Source organism: Emydura macquarii, unplaced genomic scaffold (genome assembly GCF_026122565.2).
Source record: "Emydura macquarii macquarii isolate MOO-44397 ecotype Brisbane River unplaced genomic scaffold, CSIRO-AGI_Emac_v2 contig_3044, whole genome shotgun sequence".
NCBI lineage: Eukaryota > Metazoa > Chordata > Testudines > Chelidae > Emydura > Emydura macquarii.
The window spans coordinates 4,139,498-4,156,278 of NW_027133181.1; the positions used below are offsets into that span (position 1 = coordinate 4,139,498).

General features: G+C 38.5%; 1 protein-coding gene across 3 annotated transcripts in view; it reads right to left on the reverse strand.

Moving 5' to 3' along the window:
• Positions 1–16,781, reverse strand: part of SCLT1 (sodium channel and clathrin linker 1) — a 130,895-nt gene that overhangs the window by 63,864 nt on the left and 50,250 nt on the right. For all 3 annotated transcript variants that reach the window (XM_067530237.1, XM_067530238.1, XM_067530236.1), the window contains exons 15-18: positions 15,917–15,988; positions 11,191–11,265; positions 10,538–10,683; positions 2,942–3,134 (exon numbers count right to left, since the gene is read on the reverse strand). In XM_067530237.1, the coding sequence (XP_067386338.1) occupies positions 2,942–3,134; positions 10,538–10,683; positions 11,191–11,265; positions 15,917–15,988 (486 nt within the window). The remainder of the gene's footprint in view (positions 1–2,941; positions 3,135–10,537; positions 10,684–11,190; positions 11,266–15,916; positions 15,989–16,781) is intronic.

The following is a 16,781-nucleotide window of genomic DNA, read 5'->3' on the forward strand; positions in this document are numbered from 1 at the left end:
CCCCAGGGGTCGGAGGAGGCTCCCTGCAAGGAGATGCAGGCACCGGAGCATGCCCTATGGGCCATGGCTGGTGCACCTCCACACTCGACCCTGTCCATATCGATGGTGCGGGGGAGTGTGCGCTCCGTGCGCTGCAGCCTCTTCTTCTTCGGCACCGGAGATATTTCCTTGTGTCGAGTTGACTCCGGTGCCGCTTCCATTAAAATAGCTTTCAGCCGAATGTCCCACTCTTTCTGAGTCCTGGGCTTGAAAGCTTTACAAATCTGGCACTTTTCCCTCTGGTGCTGCTCTCCCAGACACTTGAGGCAGCGATCGTGAGGGTCACTAATTGGGAAAGTCTTGCCGCAAGCGGCGCAAGGCTTAAAGCCAGGTGACCCGGGCATGGCCCAGCCACCCTAAGGGCTTCTATTCTATTGCTAACTATTCTCTATTAATACTACTTAACACTAACTACTAAACAACAACAACTAAGTTCTACAAGGGGAAGGTACTTGCGAGAAGCAAGAGACGTTCCAGCAACCGTCACGGGCGGAAAGAGGGAACTGAAGGGCCGAAGAGTCGGCAGTGCCTTATATACCGCGGCACGTACGCAGCACTCCAGGGGGCACCAGAGCCAACCCTACGGGGTCTGCTAAGGGGAAAAAAGTTCCGGAAACCCGTGCACAATGGTGTGCACCCACCTATATTGGAATGGATATGAGCAATCACTCGAAGTAGAACCAGTCTTTCTCCATGACCCCCCAGTGTCTTTCACACAGAAACAAAGGAGCGAAATACTTAAAAAAACAAGAAAATGAAAAATTCGCATAGGGCTGATATAGAACATGAAAATGCTTTTAAATGTTGTTGTTTTTCTTAAAATGACTAGATTCTGACTCGATGGTATATCTTTAAAGTTTATGTATTCCATTAAAAGTTGTTTTTTTTTTAAATCAGTTTCTTTTCTATTGATAAGTGAGCTGATGCAGTATTATAAAACTCAAAGAATACTGGTAACATCTGTCTGTACACTGTAAAGAACCAAGCACTATGGTATCTTAGCACCATGGTTATGCATAAATCAAACAACCTCCAAACACACACAAAGAAACAATAACATTTGGCTAAGTTAATAAATCATTTCCATCCCGTAAACTCTAGATTATATTTTTAAAGTAAAGAAAAGCATGCATAAATCCTCTTACCCTTTCAGCAAACACACAAGAGAAGTATATACAAGGCAGGCACTTTTGGTTTATTGTAAACCTATTATTGAGATTTTACATCTGGTCAACATACCTTTAACCACTCAGTTTATGAAAAGGAGCCTCAAATGCACCAATAAACATGAAGTGCTTTTTTAATTTACCACGTAACACAAAATTTTAAATTCTCCATATTATGTGGACAATTAGACTCAGTCACTGGTTCTTGAAAAATGTAATGGGCACATAATAGAATATGTTATGCTGATCACGTCAATTGCCAAGGAAACAAAGGAAAAAACATAAGAAACAGCAGTTTTGATTACCTCTGATTTCCATCCAATTAGCCAGCCATGTAATTCTGTAAATTTTGTAAACATATTGTATAAGAATTTTATTTTTTATTGACACCAAATTGACCCTTTTCTTAAATGCTTTAAATTCTCCAAGGTTAAATACTTATTCATCCTTCATATTCTCTCTTTGAATATGAAGGGGAATGATCTGAAGGTGGTCACTTTTAGACTCTAACTGACTTTATCACCATACCTGTTAAAATTAAAATAGTCTTCACTACAACAGCTAGCTCCATGGACTCTCCGTATGTCAACTCCCTAATCCCCTAACCTCCATTCCAAATTGAACAGATTTTTTCTTCTCTTTCACAATCACTATCTTTCACAATAGTCACAATCATTAAATTTTATATTTTTGCCTTTAGCCATATCCCTCTTATTCATCCTCACTCCCTCATAGCCTATACCTCCCAACTTCAGTTGTTGAGACAAGGAGTCAAGCCCCAGTCTGACAAACTTCCTTGGGTCCTGTCAGCCTGGGATACTTCAGTGGGGAATCACAGAAGGTTCATCAGAGAAGGCTGAATAACAAAGCTGGTAGCTGTGTTCTCTGAAGCATCTTCACCTGCAAATCTCCCAGCTCTCCAAGCTTGTTCCAACCATGTCCCAGCCCTTAGTACTAAAATGGGAAGGGGAAAGAAAGAGACTGGCATCTGAAGATGCCACAGAGCAAGCTGGAAAACTGGTTAATGTTAATCTTGCAATTTCAGAGACCTGGGATCAAATCTCTTGCTGCTGCAAGCAGACGTAACTCCACTGGAGCCCAGTTTGCCAATCAGCAGTGAGTATGGTTCCAGTTTTAGAATCACCCTAGTTCCTAATGGACATTTACCTATGCTTAAATAACCTCCACAATTTGGTCATCTTTGATCTAAGGAAGCTGAAGGTTAGAACATGTATTCTACAGCAGGACTAAAATGCACTAAGATGTGCGGGAAAGGGACACAGAAACCATCTGTACTATGTCCACCTACGCACAGGTTTATTAGATCCTTGCTTTCTTGAGCAAATGCAAAGCATTAACATAAAGCAAATCTAGTTTATAGAGTATACAAATCAGCCATGATTAAACAATTAAAAAACATTTTAATGTTAGATAACCAGAAATATTTTATTATTCAGTCTGGTCAGATCACAAAGCCACCAAAGAACACTTGGAAGCTTCTGTTTAATACGTACCATTTAACATACTAATAGACAATGAATTAACCATCAGACTCAGACAGTAGAAATGCTAGTACAAGTAAGGGTATTTGCAGGGCAGAATTGAGAAGCATGAACTGAACTTGTCACTCCCAACCCTATTTTTATATATCTTCTTAGAAATGTTTTTTTGCATTTCATCCTTAGTAGGAACCCATTTAACCAAATAATTACCCATTATTTTTGTTTTGCTAGTACCTTTAATTTAGCTTTTTGTTGTGCCTCCATGGCTAGTTTCCTCAAGTCTTCTGCTTCTTTACGCAACTGTTCATTTTCTTGCTGAAGTTTTAGTCTCTGTTCACTGACAGAGCCACAGTTTTCTCTTTCAGAATCCAGAATGCTTTGCAGCTTCTGAACCATTTCCTGGCAACGAGATATCTCTTCCTCAGAGCTGAAAAGTGAAAACAAATCTCACAAAATGATCAACTCAGCAGTTAAGTCAAATTCAGTTTACATTTTTCTAAGCTTCCCTATCCTTTGTCTGTGCCTTTTAATTAGAACCTTTAATTATACTTTGTATTTTGAAGGCAAAATACTTATTTTTAAAATTCATAATACTTGTCAACATCAACGTATTTGTGGATGGTTGAATATGTGAATTCTTTTTAATGCTCGTCATTACAAGTACAAATATTTGTTGCAACTAGTTTTTATTCCAGTAGGTGCGTGATGTCCATGCCTAAGAGGAACAAACAGACACAAAAATTTTGCAAAAATATTTAATTCAATTTTGATTTCCCTTTTGTCAGCTCAGAGAGGCTAAGGATTGAATGATCATGGAAAACTAACTCTGTTTACTCCTAATACACAAACCATCATATGTTAAATTAATTACATTAATTAAAAATGATGGCTGCATTTGAAATATAGTGAGGTTGGACTTCGCAAGGGAATAGGATAGTCAGAGTTGAGGCCAAAGTTCAGGAAATCTGTATTAAGCTTTTGGGGTAGGGAACTGTCTTTTGTTTTGTATTTGTACAGCACCAAGTACAAGTTCCTAGTCCATAACTGGGGTTCCTAGGCACTATGATAATACAAATAAGTACAAATATGTGAGTAAATAACTAATTGAACTCTGAAATTTGGACTCTGGATTAGAGTTGGACAAAATTTTTTGGATGAATAGTTCATTTGCCGTAAATGCAGCTTTAATGCAATCAAAACTATTTTTGATTTGACATGAATTTGCTGAACAGTTTTAGCCCAAAAAAAAGGGGGAGGAGGGAGAGGAGGCTAGATTCACAAGGGGACTGAGGTGCTACTCATCATCAGTGGTGGTGGTGCCCCACAAACTCTATGTTACTGTGGTGAGAGCACTTACCTGATGTGGGAGACCAGGTGGGCTTCAAGTCCCCACGTTACCTGATTTAGAGCAAGGAAAACTTGGGCCTCCCACATCCAAGATGAGTGCCCTAATCACTCAGATATACAGTGTTTCTCGGGCTCAATTAGTATTATTTATAAATAAATATAACAGCTTCAACAGAAGAGACTGAGATATCAATCTAGAATACCATACAGGCCAGTGGTTAGGACACTGACCTGCAAAATGGGAGTCCCAAATTCAAATCCCTGCTCCCAGTCAGGCAGATTAGGGACTTGAAACGTCTCCTACATTCCAGGTGAGTGCTCTAACCATGGGACAACAGGTTACAAGTAGGCTTGGAAGGGTGAGTTCTTTTATCGGTAAGCATCCATCTCACTATACATACACAAACCACTAAAAATAATATTTCCATCAATAATAATCAAAATTTACAGATAGACAAAGTGAGAAAAATGTTGCTTGAGAACTTATTAGAGGTTGATTTAAGGATATTTACTTTGTGTAATTTGATATGTGATGTTGACATTTTGTTTTAATAATTATAAGGCTTTATGAATCTCAATGTGTACTCTCAATAAATAATTGTCTGACCCCCTCTAATTTCCCATAACTGTCAAAAAATTAAATAAAAAATGCTTAAAACCTATAATTTTGTACAAATGTGAAAATGTAAATCGATAAAAATTAGAAAAAAAGTAAATACTAATATCAGTCAACATTATTAAAAAAAATAAAAATCAAGTTTTGCCAAGTCTAGTTATAAGGAGAAGGGCTGTACTGCAACCTCCTGGGGCTTGTGAATGGCATTTCCAAACTATCTTTGCTTTTAATAAAAAAATACTTGAAATTAAAAAACAAAACAAAAACCATTTCCCCCCATTTTTTGGTTTTGCTGAGAAAACTTTTTTTTTTTGGTGGGGGGTGCGGTCGATCCAAAACTCCACCCACCTCCAATTCAGCAAGCAAACTGAAAAACTGATTATTCACACAGCTCTACTCTGGATAATTTCTTCTCAGTTACTGTATTGCTATTGGTCTCACCTACATCTTGCCCCACCAATCTCATTATCCTCACACATTGTGCCTGCTATTTACTTGTTACCCACTCTCCTCCTTCCCTATTTCTACCTTCCTCCCCATCAGCTTCTTGTTCCCTTCCCCCACTCCCCTCTAACACCCGGAATCCCTTTCCAGCATTCATTGATCCTATTTGAACCCCAAATGCTCCCATCCTCCAAAACCCCACACAAACAAGCAAAGCAATCCATGTTGTATTCCTTTCTTCTCCTTCAACCTATTTATCTGTTTTGATTATAAATGTTTTACGGATTGTGCGGACTTATGTTTGTCCAGTATTTAGCATATTTTGGATGCTACCACAATAATAGTATGGGCATCCTGTACAGTTAGTTTGGTGAGGATAAAAACACACCTGTAGTCCAGGAGCAGGAATGTCAGTGCAACCCCCTCTGAAATAGAAGAGCTCAAATAATCCCTTTGCACCCCCTTTATGCAATCAGTTTGTTTCTAAAATTGTCCTTGATACTTATATTACTAAAGTGTTACATAATGATGAATACCATCACAAGAAGGATAATAGCACACTACTCCCTGCCACTTGATCTAGGTAAGTGTGATTCTAGCAGCTACCTCCCTAGCCTGTCCTTAATGCTCCTCTCCATGTTGGCTCATTCAAAACTGGCATGAAATGCACCTTTCCAATACAGAAGGGGTACAAAGAATCTACACACACATCCATGTATAGAGTTATATGTCAGAGAGAGTCTCTGAAATGTGTTGAATTTCAACCTGAATGAAGTAAATGCTCTGTAGTTTCAGCTAAGACCATACAATATCTGAAAATGGTAATTTAAAGTGTTTTTTCAAAGTTCTCTTTTTATTTGAATTCAGTGGTCAAGAAAGGTAATAGATTTATGCAGCCTGGAGAAATTATTTCAATCCCAAAGAAAGCTCTAGTAACTTTCCAGGGCAGCTGTATTAGCATAAGAAACACTAAGAGACACACATGCCCCTTACCAAGGTATAAGGAAAAAAGTGCCTGCTTTCAGTTGTGCAAAAATGTTGCAGGGATCTTCTCCAATCATTATTGGGCCCCCTGATAATTGGGTCTCCCACTGTCTCCTCCTTTATTCATGCTTTTTGTTGCAGGGGAAGGTGAATAGTTCGGATTCACAACTCCTTGCTTCTTCTTGGCTGACTTCATTGACAATGCAATTCCCATGAGCATGCTTGAACCACATCACTCATATTTAGACAGACTACTTCCTTTGGAAGGGATGTCACAGGGCAGCTGTAGAAAGGGATAATTTGGTTTTACCTGTGAATTTTTCATTCTAGAACTTCATGTCAAACAGTCTTCACAGGGGACATTCCCTGAACCCATGGCAACTGGGCTTAGGACCACTCCTCAAGAAGAGCTCTACTGAATGAACGATAGCTTTCGAAGTTGAAGAAAACTAACAAAAAAGTTTTAAAAGACTATTCAACTCAAACTGTTTGCAATAAAACCTTGACATGATATTTAGGTATTTCCTAAAAGAACACCCTCTTCTGTTTCAAACTACTTAACAAGTGAGCAATAGCTAGAAGAAAAATCCTAGATATAATGCAGTCCCTCCAAGGGATGGTCAGACTGTGACATGGAGGATCCTAGAATGAAAATTCACAGGCAAGACAGATTTTTTCCTCTCAATTCCCTCCATGGCACACAGTCAGTCTTCACAGTGGAATACAGAAAGCATTGAATCGTCACTGGGAGGATGGAGGTGGGAGGATTTAATTTACCATATAGAATTGAAAAGTAACTTATGGTTTACTGGGGCACCTTTTACCAAATATTGCATCTGCAGCAGTGAAGATGTCAATTCCATAGTGTTGAAAGGAAGACCCTGTAGTAACCTTACAGACTGCCTCAAAATATGTGAGATTCTCCCCCCCAAAAAATAACTGCTCTTTTCACAGAGCGCATAGTAATGAGAGCAGCTGTACCTGGGGCTTTGAACGGTTTTGCTATACATACTCTTTTATTCCTCTGTAGGCTCTGTTCGCCACATTTCTATTTCCTTAGGAAGCCTGGATTCAACCAGAAGGGCAATAATACTGCTTCCTAATACATGAGGATGATCGTGGAGATTCTGGTGATGGAGACCTGATTAGAACTACCTTGTCTGAGATAACATGAAACTGAGGTTTCATTGAGAGCATGCCAAGCTCCAAAAGCCTTTTAGGAACAAAAAGGCTTTTAGGGAGAAAAGGAAGACTACTAACTGAAGCTGACGGTTTTATTAGGACTTGTAGCACACAGATCATGATTATGTCATGATCCTGAATGATGCCAGAGGAATGAAAGAGTGGTTCTCCTCAGGAATCTGCTATGTAATGGTGTTGAGAGATTCTCCTATGTCTCCAATGCAATATGCCTACAGTTGCTGACTTGTTTTTGTCTTTCCAAAAAGTGTCAGCTCTAAGCCCATTTGTCATGCCATCCTGTAAAGAACATGGTTACTAACATTTCTGTAACTGTTGTTCTTCGAGATGTGTTGCACATGTTCATTCCATATTAAGTGTGTGCGTGCACCCCACGCACATGTATTGGAAATTTTTACCTCAGTGGTCCCATCGGGACGGCTCTATTGCCGCATGCTCATGGTGCGGTATAAGAGGACCTGCCAACCCTGCATGCTCTTAGTTCCTTCTTGCTGGCTAATTCCGACAGAGGGGTAGGAGGGTGGGTCATGGAATGGACATATGCAACACATCTCGAAGAACAGAAAGGGTAGTTACAGAAAGGGTAGTAACCATCTTTCCTTCTCTGAGTCCTTGTACATGTCCATTCCACATAAGATACTGCTTGGGAGTCACCTAAGGAGGTGGGCTCAGAGTTCATAGACATGCAGATTGCAACACAGCTCTCCCAAACCTAGCATCATCCCTAGGCTGCTGTGTGATGGCATAGTGGGAAGAAAAAGAATGCACTGACAACCAGGTCGCCGCTCAGCATATGTCTTGGATTGGGACATGGGCCAGGAATGCTGCTAAGGAAGCTTGTGCTCTCGTCGAATGCATGGTAAAGATGGCGAGCAGTGGAACACCTGTTGGCTTGTAGCACGTGCGAATGCAGGAAGTGATCCAGGATGAAATTCTCTGAGGCAAGATGGGCAGGCCTTTCATCCTATCTGCTACTGCCACAAAGAGCTGTGTGGATTTATGGAATGGCTTGGTCCTTTCTATATAGAAAGCGAGGGCACGTCTAATATCCAGCATGTGGAGACGCTGCTCCTCCCTATTATGTGGTTTTGAGAAGAAAACTGGCAAGAAAATAACTTGCTTATTATGAAACTGCGGAACAACCTTTCGGAGGAATATGGGATGGGGTGAAATTGTATCTGGTCCTTAAAGAACACCGTATATGGGGTTCCAAAGTAAGTGCTCTGGTCTCTGAGACCCTCCTAGATGAGGTAATTGCTACCAGGAAGGTGACCTTCCAGAAGAGCTACAACAGAGAGCACCAGGTTTAGGTCCCAGAGGGGAATGGGTTCCCAGATCTGCGGGAATAGTCTTTCTAAGTCCTTGAGGAAGTGAATGGACATTCTGGGCGAAAAGACAGACTGACTGTCCACCAAAAGGCAGAAGGCTGAGATGGCCTCTAGGTGTACTTTAATAGGTGAAATTACTAGGCCCTGCTGTTTCAGATGAAATAGATATTCCAGCATGGTCTAGAAAGGTGACCTAGTGGGTGACAGGCTTTGCTGGGACGACCAAATGGAGAAACGCTTCCACTTTGCGAGGTAAGTAGCTCTAGAAGATGGTTTAGCAAAACCTAGCAAAACCTGGCAGACTTGCTCTGAACAGGCCAGCTGCATAGGGATTCATCATAGAGCTTCCATACAGCCAGGTGGAGGGCATTGAGGTTCTGGTGGAGCAAGGAGTTGTGCTCTTGTTAGATCAGGTCTAGGAGGGGAGAGAATGGCATTGGGGTTGCTACTGACAGGTCTAATAACATGCCAAACCAGTGCTGACATGGCCATGCTGGGGCTATAAGAATAACCCTCACCCTGTCCTGCTTGACCTTCAGGAAGACCTTGTGCATGAAAAGAATGGGGGAAAAGGCATAGAACAGGTGCTCTGCCCAAGGGAGTAGGAAGGCATCTGTGATCAAGCCTAGGTTGCGGCCGCATGCAGAGCAAAACTGCTGACATTTCCTGTTCTGCATGGTTGTGAACAGGTCTATAAGAGGAGTCCCCCTACCCCCCCGGCTGGAAAATGGCCCTTGCTATGTCAACACAAAGGGACCATTCGTGTTGAGCGGAGAAAAGATCTGCTGAGGTGATTTGCCAGCTTGTTTCAGGCTCCCAGAAAGTGAGAAGCTTTGACGTGGATGAAGTGCCTCATGCAGAATTTCCATAAGTGAATGACCTCTCGACACAGGGGAAGAGGATGCTCCTCCTTGCCTGTTGATGTAAAACATGGCAGCCATGTTGTTCATAAGGACTCATACAACCTTGCTTGAAATCTGGGATAAAAATACCTGGCATGTTAGGCGGTCCGCTCTGAGCTCCCTGACATTTAGATGTAAGGAGAGCTCCTCCTGGGACCATAACCCTTGAGTCCTGAGGTGCCCTCAGTGAGCCCCCCGAACTAGCTTGGATGCATCCAAGATTAGGGATACTGAAGGTTGGGGACTGACAAAGGGAACACACAAGCCTACCAACCAGGGATCCTCTCTTAGTCGAAGGAGGCAAGGACCAGGGCAGGAACTGTAAGCACCAAGTCCAAATGACGATGGTTCAGTAGGTACATATCAGAGATGTCAGTTGAACTATGAAAACAGGTGTTGATAACTGATGTACAAACATTTAGTTTTATTGTTATTCCTACTATCATACTTCATGCTGTTGGTAGGCACTAATTAAAACTAAGATTTGTATATAAGACACCTAGTCTTAAACTTTGTATTACATTTTATACAAGTATTAACATATTATTGGAATTGCAGTAGCATATGGGAGTCCCAATCATGGACCAGAAACCCATCCTGTTAGGTGCTGTACAAACACAGAAGGCATATATAGACTAATTAGAACCCTACTGTATGCGGATTTTAAAAAATAGGAATTCTTCTGAATATTTTACAATGGTTTTCTAAGCACATAACATTAAAAATTAAAATAAGATTATCAGACACAAAAATGGTTTCTATTTTTTTCCTTTATAAGAGAACTGCTTTCAGCTCTGATCTTGTCAAGAAAATCTGTTTAGTTCTAAAATATATCCTCCTCACTTTATATCATCAAACAGTGCTGCACATCTTACAAAAGAATGATTATGACAGCCTACTACTTTTACTGCTGAATAAGAACATATGACAAAATACAAACACGAGATTTCTTAGAGAAGGTGGAAATATTGAATGAAATACTGATTAGTAGGACATATCATATACTTACTTCATTTCCAGTTGTTTAATTTTGTTTCGTGCTGCCTGTAGACACAGCTGAAGGTCATCTTTTGCACGCTCTGCAATCAGACACCTTTGGTGCAATTCTTCCAGTTTTCTGTAATCACATTCACTTCCTCTGCCTTCACGGTAAATCTGAAGGATAGGCTTACATGTAAATCTCATTTTTATCACACAGATGGCTGTCAGTGCAGTATTGCTACCTACGTTAAGTTACCCATTCCTTTGTCCAGTGCAGTTTGCAGTAACTGAATGGGACTTCCATCGCTACTATTGGGATAATCATCTTACAGATCGTGCAGTTAGGTAATTTTTCTGATATTCAGCCTAAATTTTCTTATGAATATATTGAATATATGCTGAATAGCCAATTAGGATATTAGAAACATTCTCTAACAGCCATCTTTTGCAGTTCCCCTACTGTAACTCCAAAATTTCTCAGGAATATAAAATGTATTTTTCAATTTCTTTCACTGGATTTACAGTTAAACCAAAAACAAGCAAATACAAACTAAGCATAAGGTATACTCTTTTACCCCATTTTACTCAGATATTAGAGAAAATAGTGAATATATAAAACTTAAGACAATATTATACAATAAAGAGAAGGAAAAGTGTAAAACTGAATATTTGTATTCTTACTTTCTCAAGTTCTTCTTCCACTGCTCGCTTCTCTCTAATAGCCCGTTCAATTTGACTCTGCTTGTCTCCACATTCCTATAAAAAGTCATACCATTTTCTAAGGGTGTTAAATACATCAAACCAAAAGAACAACAAAAACATATGTCAAAGGAAAGTTAAGACTGCAAAGGGAAACACTCCACAGTCAGGAAATACTAAAGCTAAAAGGTTACTTGTGGAAACATAGTTCTCTTTATTTGTGCTTATGCATTAAGATGTGATCTTCAAGTGCATGCTATTTTTTCTGCAGAGCCACTGTCTCCTTCAGTGTATAGGTTAGATATAGGGCAGTGAAAGTATAGTTATTCAGTACTTTTTAAATCCTCATTAGTCAATGAGTGAATTATTACCTAATTCACTGCACACCATCCAAACTACTTTGGTCTCCTGCCTCATTCGTTACGAATTCCTCCTTTACTAATGTTCACTGTACAGCATTCATCCTGCACAAATCTTCTTTCAGTTACACTAGTATAATATCTCATTTACTTTGTATTAACATCTTGATAACAGCAAACAGAATTTGTTTGATCCTCCCCAAAACTACAGATCCACAAAAGTCATCTCATTCATTACTTATCCCTGCTAATTTATTGTGTAACATCTAATCTCTGTCCTGAATGAGGCATGAAGGGATACCTAGGAAAATTAGTATGTAATCACGTAATTAAAGATTACATTAGTACATATATGCTTTGTAGGCTGGTATTGAGATGGGGTGCAAAACTGCAAAAGATACTAATACAAATTCTTTATCCTGGTGACTATGTAAATAACATTATTTAAGAAGGGAATTGGCGAGACGCTAGTACAGTAGATAGATAAAAACTTAAAAGCCAAATAAACATACATATTAAAGCAATGCTACAATAAATTGACAGAAATAAGAGAACAATTCTCAGTTTTGTTAAACTCACAAACTCCTGAAAATAGTGGAAAACAAAGATAGAATGCAGCCAGTGGAGTACATCATAAGAGGGAAATCACAATCCAGTTTACACCATTTTGTGGAACCTGATGTGCCCAACAACAGGTTGGACACACACACCTTTAATACACCTTTCCCCATTCCTCCCACACAGATCTTAGATCATATTTGACAATGTTTCTGCCCCTGCCTATGTGTGGTATTCTGGTTAACCATACGTGGTAGTCTGGGTAACCATAATTAAACTTCTGACAATATTCTATTTGCTTCAATTCATTTCTTAATAGTTTTGATATATCAGGGTGGTTAGCTCCTTGGTTACCTTATTGCAGAAAGTACCTAAATATCTACTATTTTAAACCTATTTGTGCAACTGGCAATGTACTGGTTTTTTGTGGTTTACTTATTTGTGCCAAGCACATATTGATTAATTTTATAACCTCAGGGTAAGCATGTAGGCTAATCTATTCAAAAAACTGGGCCCCAGCTAGGTCTCATGCTAATTCTTAACCTTACTACCTATAGCAAAGCCTAGCATACTTAATCTTTGTTATCTTTCACTTGCTTTACTGCTTAACACATAGATTATACTTTAGTCAAAATATACCCCTTAACTATCACTTATAAACTAATCCATAACTGCCCTCTGCTAGGCTTCAAGTACATTGCAAAGCCTATTTTATCACCCAACACATTTTATGTTCTCCTACTTGCATAATAGCATTTCTTAAGCATCTTGGCATTCTCTTAACATATGGATAATAATGCAAAACAAAGGTTCCCAAGATCAGATCGGGGTCAAAAGTAAAACACACACATACTCTCACACACACAGTACAATTAATGTTGCTTGAGCGATCTTAACTTTGGCATTTCCTGATTTAAGTAGTTTCTTTTGCAACTTTAACATTTGCTTATTTTAAATGGAGCTTCCTAGGAATCTTTTAAATTAAAAAAAACAAAATAAACATACTAACAAAAAAATCCAGAAGAAATTCCACCAGCATTTATTAGAATGCTGTGTTTTGTGCAAAATATGTTCTCAGTAAGGCAAGAAAAGTAGAGTAGAATTTCTTAATGCAGACATGCTTGTGGACTATGATCTGAATGTGTATATCTCACTTAAGCAGGTGTGCCTACAGAGACCTGCTACACTTGGTACGTGCTTTTGTGTACTGAATGAAGCAGTCCTTACCCAAGTCAACAGATTTCCACATAACCACCAAAAGCTAAGTGTCTGATCAAGTGACTACCTTTGTGCAGTATTTCAAGTTTCTAACCAAAATCAATGAGGAGACACAGCTGTCCAAAAGGCTGCAACTGATTTTTTATAATGGCAAAAGCGTGTGTCTATTCTTCCCATCTGTATTTGAAAATGGCTAAATCATTTTTGCTAAAATGCAAAAAAACCCAAACCAAACCAAACAAAAACAAAAACAAACCCAAAAAACAACTATTAATGTTCAGACAGAGATCAAACCTGAGAAGTTTCAGTCCAAAAGATGAAAGATTGATAAGATTATGAAACTGAAAAAGGCCAATTACAATGTTTACATTGCATGCAATACTTACTATAACTGTAACTATGCTCTTAAGCTAAAATACATAATATGTTTAAATAGCTGTGTGATTGTCACTAAAGCACATGTAACTACCAAAATGAGAATTTTTAAAATATAGTTTCAACATGCCTTTCCTCAAATGAGTGTTTTTGCTGAACATAGGAGAAAAATTGACAGAAAAAATGTTACTTGGTAATTGAATCCATCATTAATCCTATTCATATTCCTAGACAATGTACTTTAAGAAATGCAGCTTTTACTTAACATATATACAAACAGCTGAGATATTGGGGTTTAAGATCCATACAATCTATATTTGTTCACTGAGGTCATGGACTATGTCTGTGAAGGGATCCTTCCGTTATAATTATGTTCTTCAACTCCTTCTTTCCCCAAAAATCCTCATTTTATTTATTATTTCAAAAGTTAATGTAATAAAATTTCAAAACAAGAATAAAGCTAAGATTATTATATCAAAAGTATAATTGTCAGTGATAGCAAAAAGATCTAGAGATCACAGACACAGATCACCCAAAGGAAGAAAAAAGGGGATTTAAAAAAAAAGTTTTTTGAATTTGTATTTAAACAACTTACGTATGGCTTTAAACAAACATTTGGATCACTATCTTGCAAAATTAACCCATGTCTAAGCAGCTGTTCTGCAAAAGATGTATACTAAAGTGAGCAGATATGATTGAATACATGTAGTGCAGATCTGTTGGGTAAAAAGATACAATCGTACATAGTGAATTTTTAGAGCAATACATGCTTTGAAAGGAAGTAGGTGCAAGAGCACTGACTATATAAAATTGCACCTTCTTACTTAACACTTAGAATAACTTGAGAGATGCTGCACACTGCCTCAAAGTCTGGAAAAATGCAGGACTGTGGAGATCTGTTTCTCATGGTAAAATGATAAATTATTCTAGGTGATTAATCTTTTTCTATGAAGTATCAGACATGTAGTTGTATCCTGTACACACTGGATTCGTGTCTAGCCCCTGCTGTGGATGGCTCCTTTACGCCACCCCAGCAACATAAAGGAGCTGCAACAGCTCCCCAGAAGATACCTCCACCAGGGCAGTGGTAAGGAAAGGCTGAAAAAGGCAGTCCCACGCTGCCTTCCTGCACAACCCTATGCCAGTCAGAAAGGGCTGCCATAAAATGAAGCAGCCACTGGAGCTGCTCTAATTTACTCTTGGAGGCCATGGCAGTCTCTGGAGGAGCCCAGAATTATGGAGATGCAAAGGTGGCATAAAGCCAACTTTGCCTCTCTTCACTTGAGCTATGCCTTCTGTATTGACCTTCCAGAGAGGCACAATATAGAATCTGGCCCATTATACATTTATCTGGCAAGAAATGGAAATGCTATCACTTCCAGTGTTTTTTTTTATCACCCGTGCTGCTCTGACTTTCTTGGTCCTAATGTAAGACACAGACAAGCAGAACATAAAAAAATTAAGAGTACATGGGAACACCTCTCAAATCCGTTAAGTCATTCAACTTCCTCTATTTGATTACAGGATGTATGTTTCATTCTTACAGTTACCCAAGGACTAGGATTACAGTATGTATATCTAGGCTGTAAATTCTTTGGAGAAGTAAATATCCAATATCTGTGTCTTCTATGACAAAGCAATTTACTGGCATGTAAGTAAGTAATAATTATGAAGTATCTGTTAGGGCTGAGGTCAATTCAAACTCAAGTCACATCTTTATGGGATAGACAGATACAGTGAGTACTTCTAAAATCTTTCTTTACAGATACTCCATTCTTTATTGTGTATATATAGCAGGTATACATGAAGAAAGGAGAAAGAAAAGGGGCACAAGTAATGATTGAACATATTTATCTTTAAGGATAGCTAGTTACAAATACCTTTCACTCAGTTCATCTAGTGCAGAACACCAGACTAGGCGAAATTATAGTTGACCCATAATTTAATTAATTCCTTTTGTCCAAAAGTTTTAATTTTGATCACAGAATTGACTAAAATAGAGAATTCCTCGTTCAGAAAATTGCTGACAATTGTTATCTTCTAAATTTCCATCAGCCCTACTGAAAGATGTTTTCTGATACATTTAAGTTTACATAACAATTAATAGATAAACACAAATGGACTTGTATCAATGTAACAAAAAGATATTAAAAAATGTTCTAACAAATACGTTATTTTCAACACAGTCCAGAACATACCATTTGAAGAGCAGAAAGTTCTTCTGTTAATCGAGCAATCTGTATATTGTAATGTTTCCTTGCATTCTCTACCTGCAATTAAAAAAAAAAAAAAGATATTTTACTCTGCACGGACTATTTTTCTATCCGATAATGTATATTGCTGAGACTGGAATCACTGAGAGAAATGGACCATTGCTGTACACTAACATATGAAATATGGTCTTTATCCATGGAACAATGGTGCTAACTAACCTGTGCCCTATAGTATTTGTGAGGAGATCTTTAATAATAAATTGCCTCTAAACATGAAATAGTGAGATTCTTCAAGAACACTGAATTAGAGTTAAAAACAACTATACTGAGAGAACACAAACAAAAGGGTGTTTTTCAGTGTTTGGCACTGAAAATTCTTGAGAGGAGAGAGAAGAAATTTGTCCTAGATTTTAGACAAAAGAGAAAAAAGACTGATAAAGTAGTTAAAGTTAATGAGAATTATAAGGTATATAAAAGTTATTAATTAGGTATATTTGATGAGAGGAATGTGATGAACATGGAGCTCCTATGTTACTATATGTGACCTATTTATGGAGATAGACTGTATAACTACATAGAGGTTAGTGGAATTTTTATTATATGCCTACATTGTTTTATTTCAATGGGGGTAGTTGGAAGAACAAGGAGGAAGGCAACAGAATGGCTCCGCCAGATAAGAACATCCTAGCATACGCCTGAAAGACAATGGGGAAAGCTATTAGCTTTGAGGATCCTATATCCTGTCACCTACCCAAAGTTACACAACTATTTTGCCAGTGCTAGGAACTAACAGATCAAATGGCTATAAACAGATAAAAAATAACCTTGTAACCTCTCTTTGGTCTCCTAT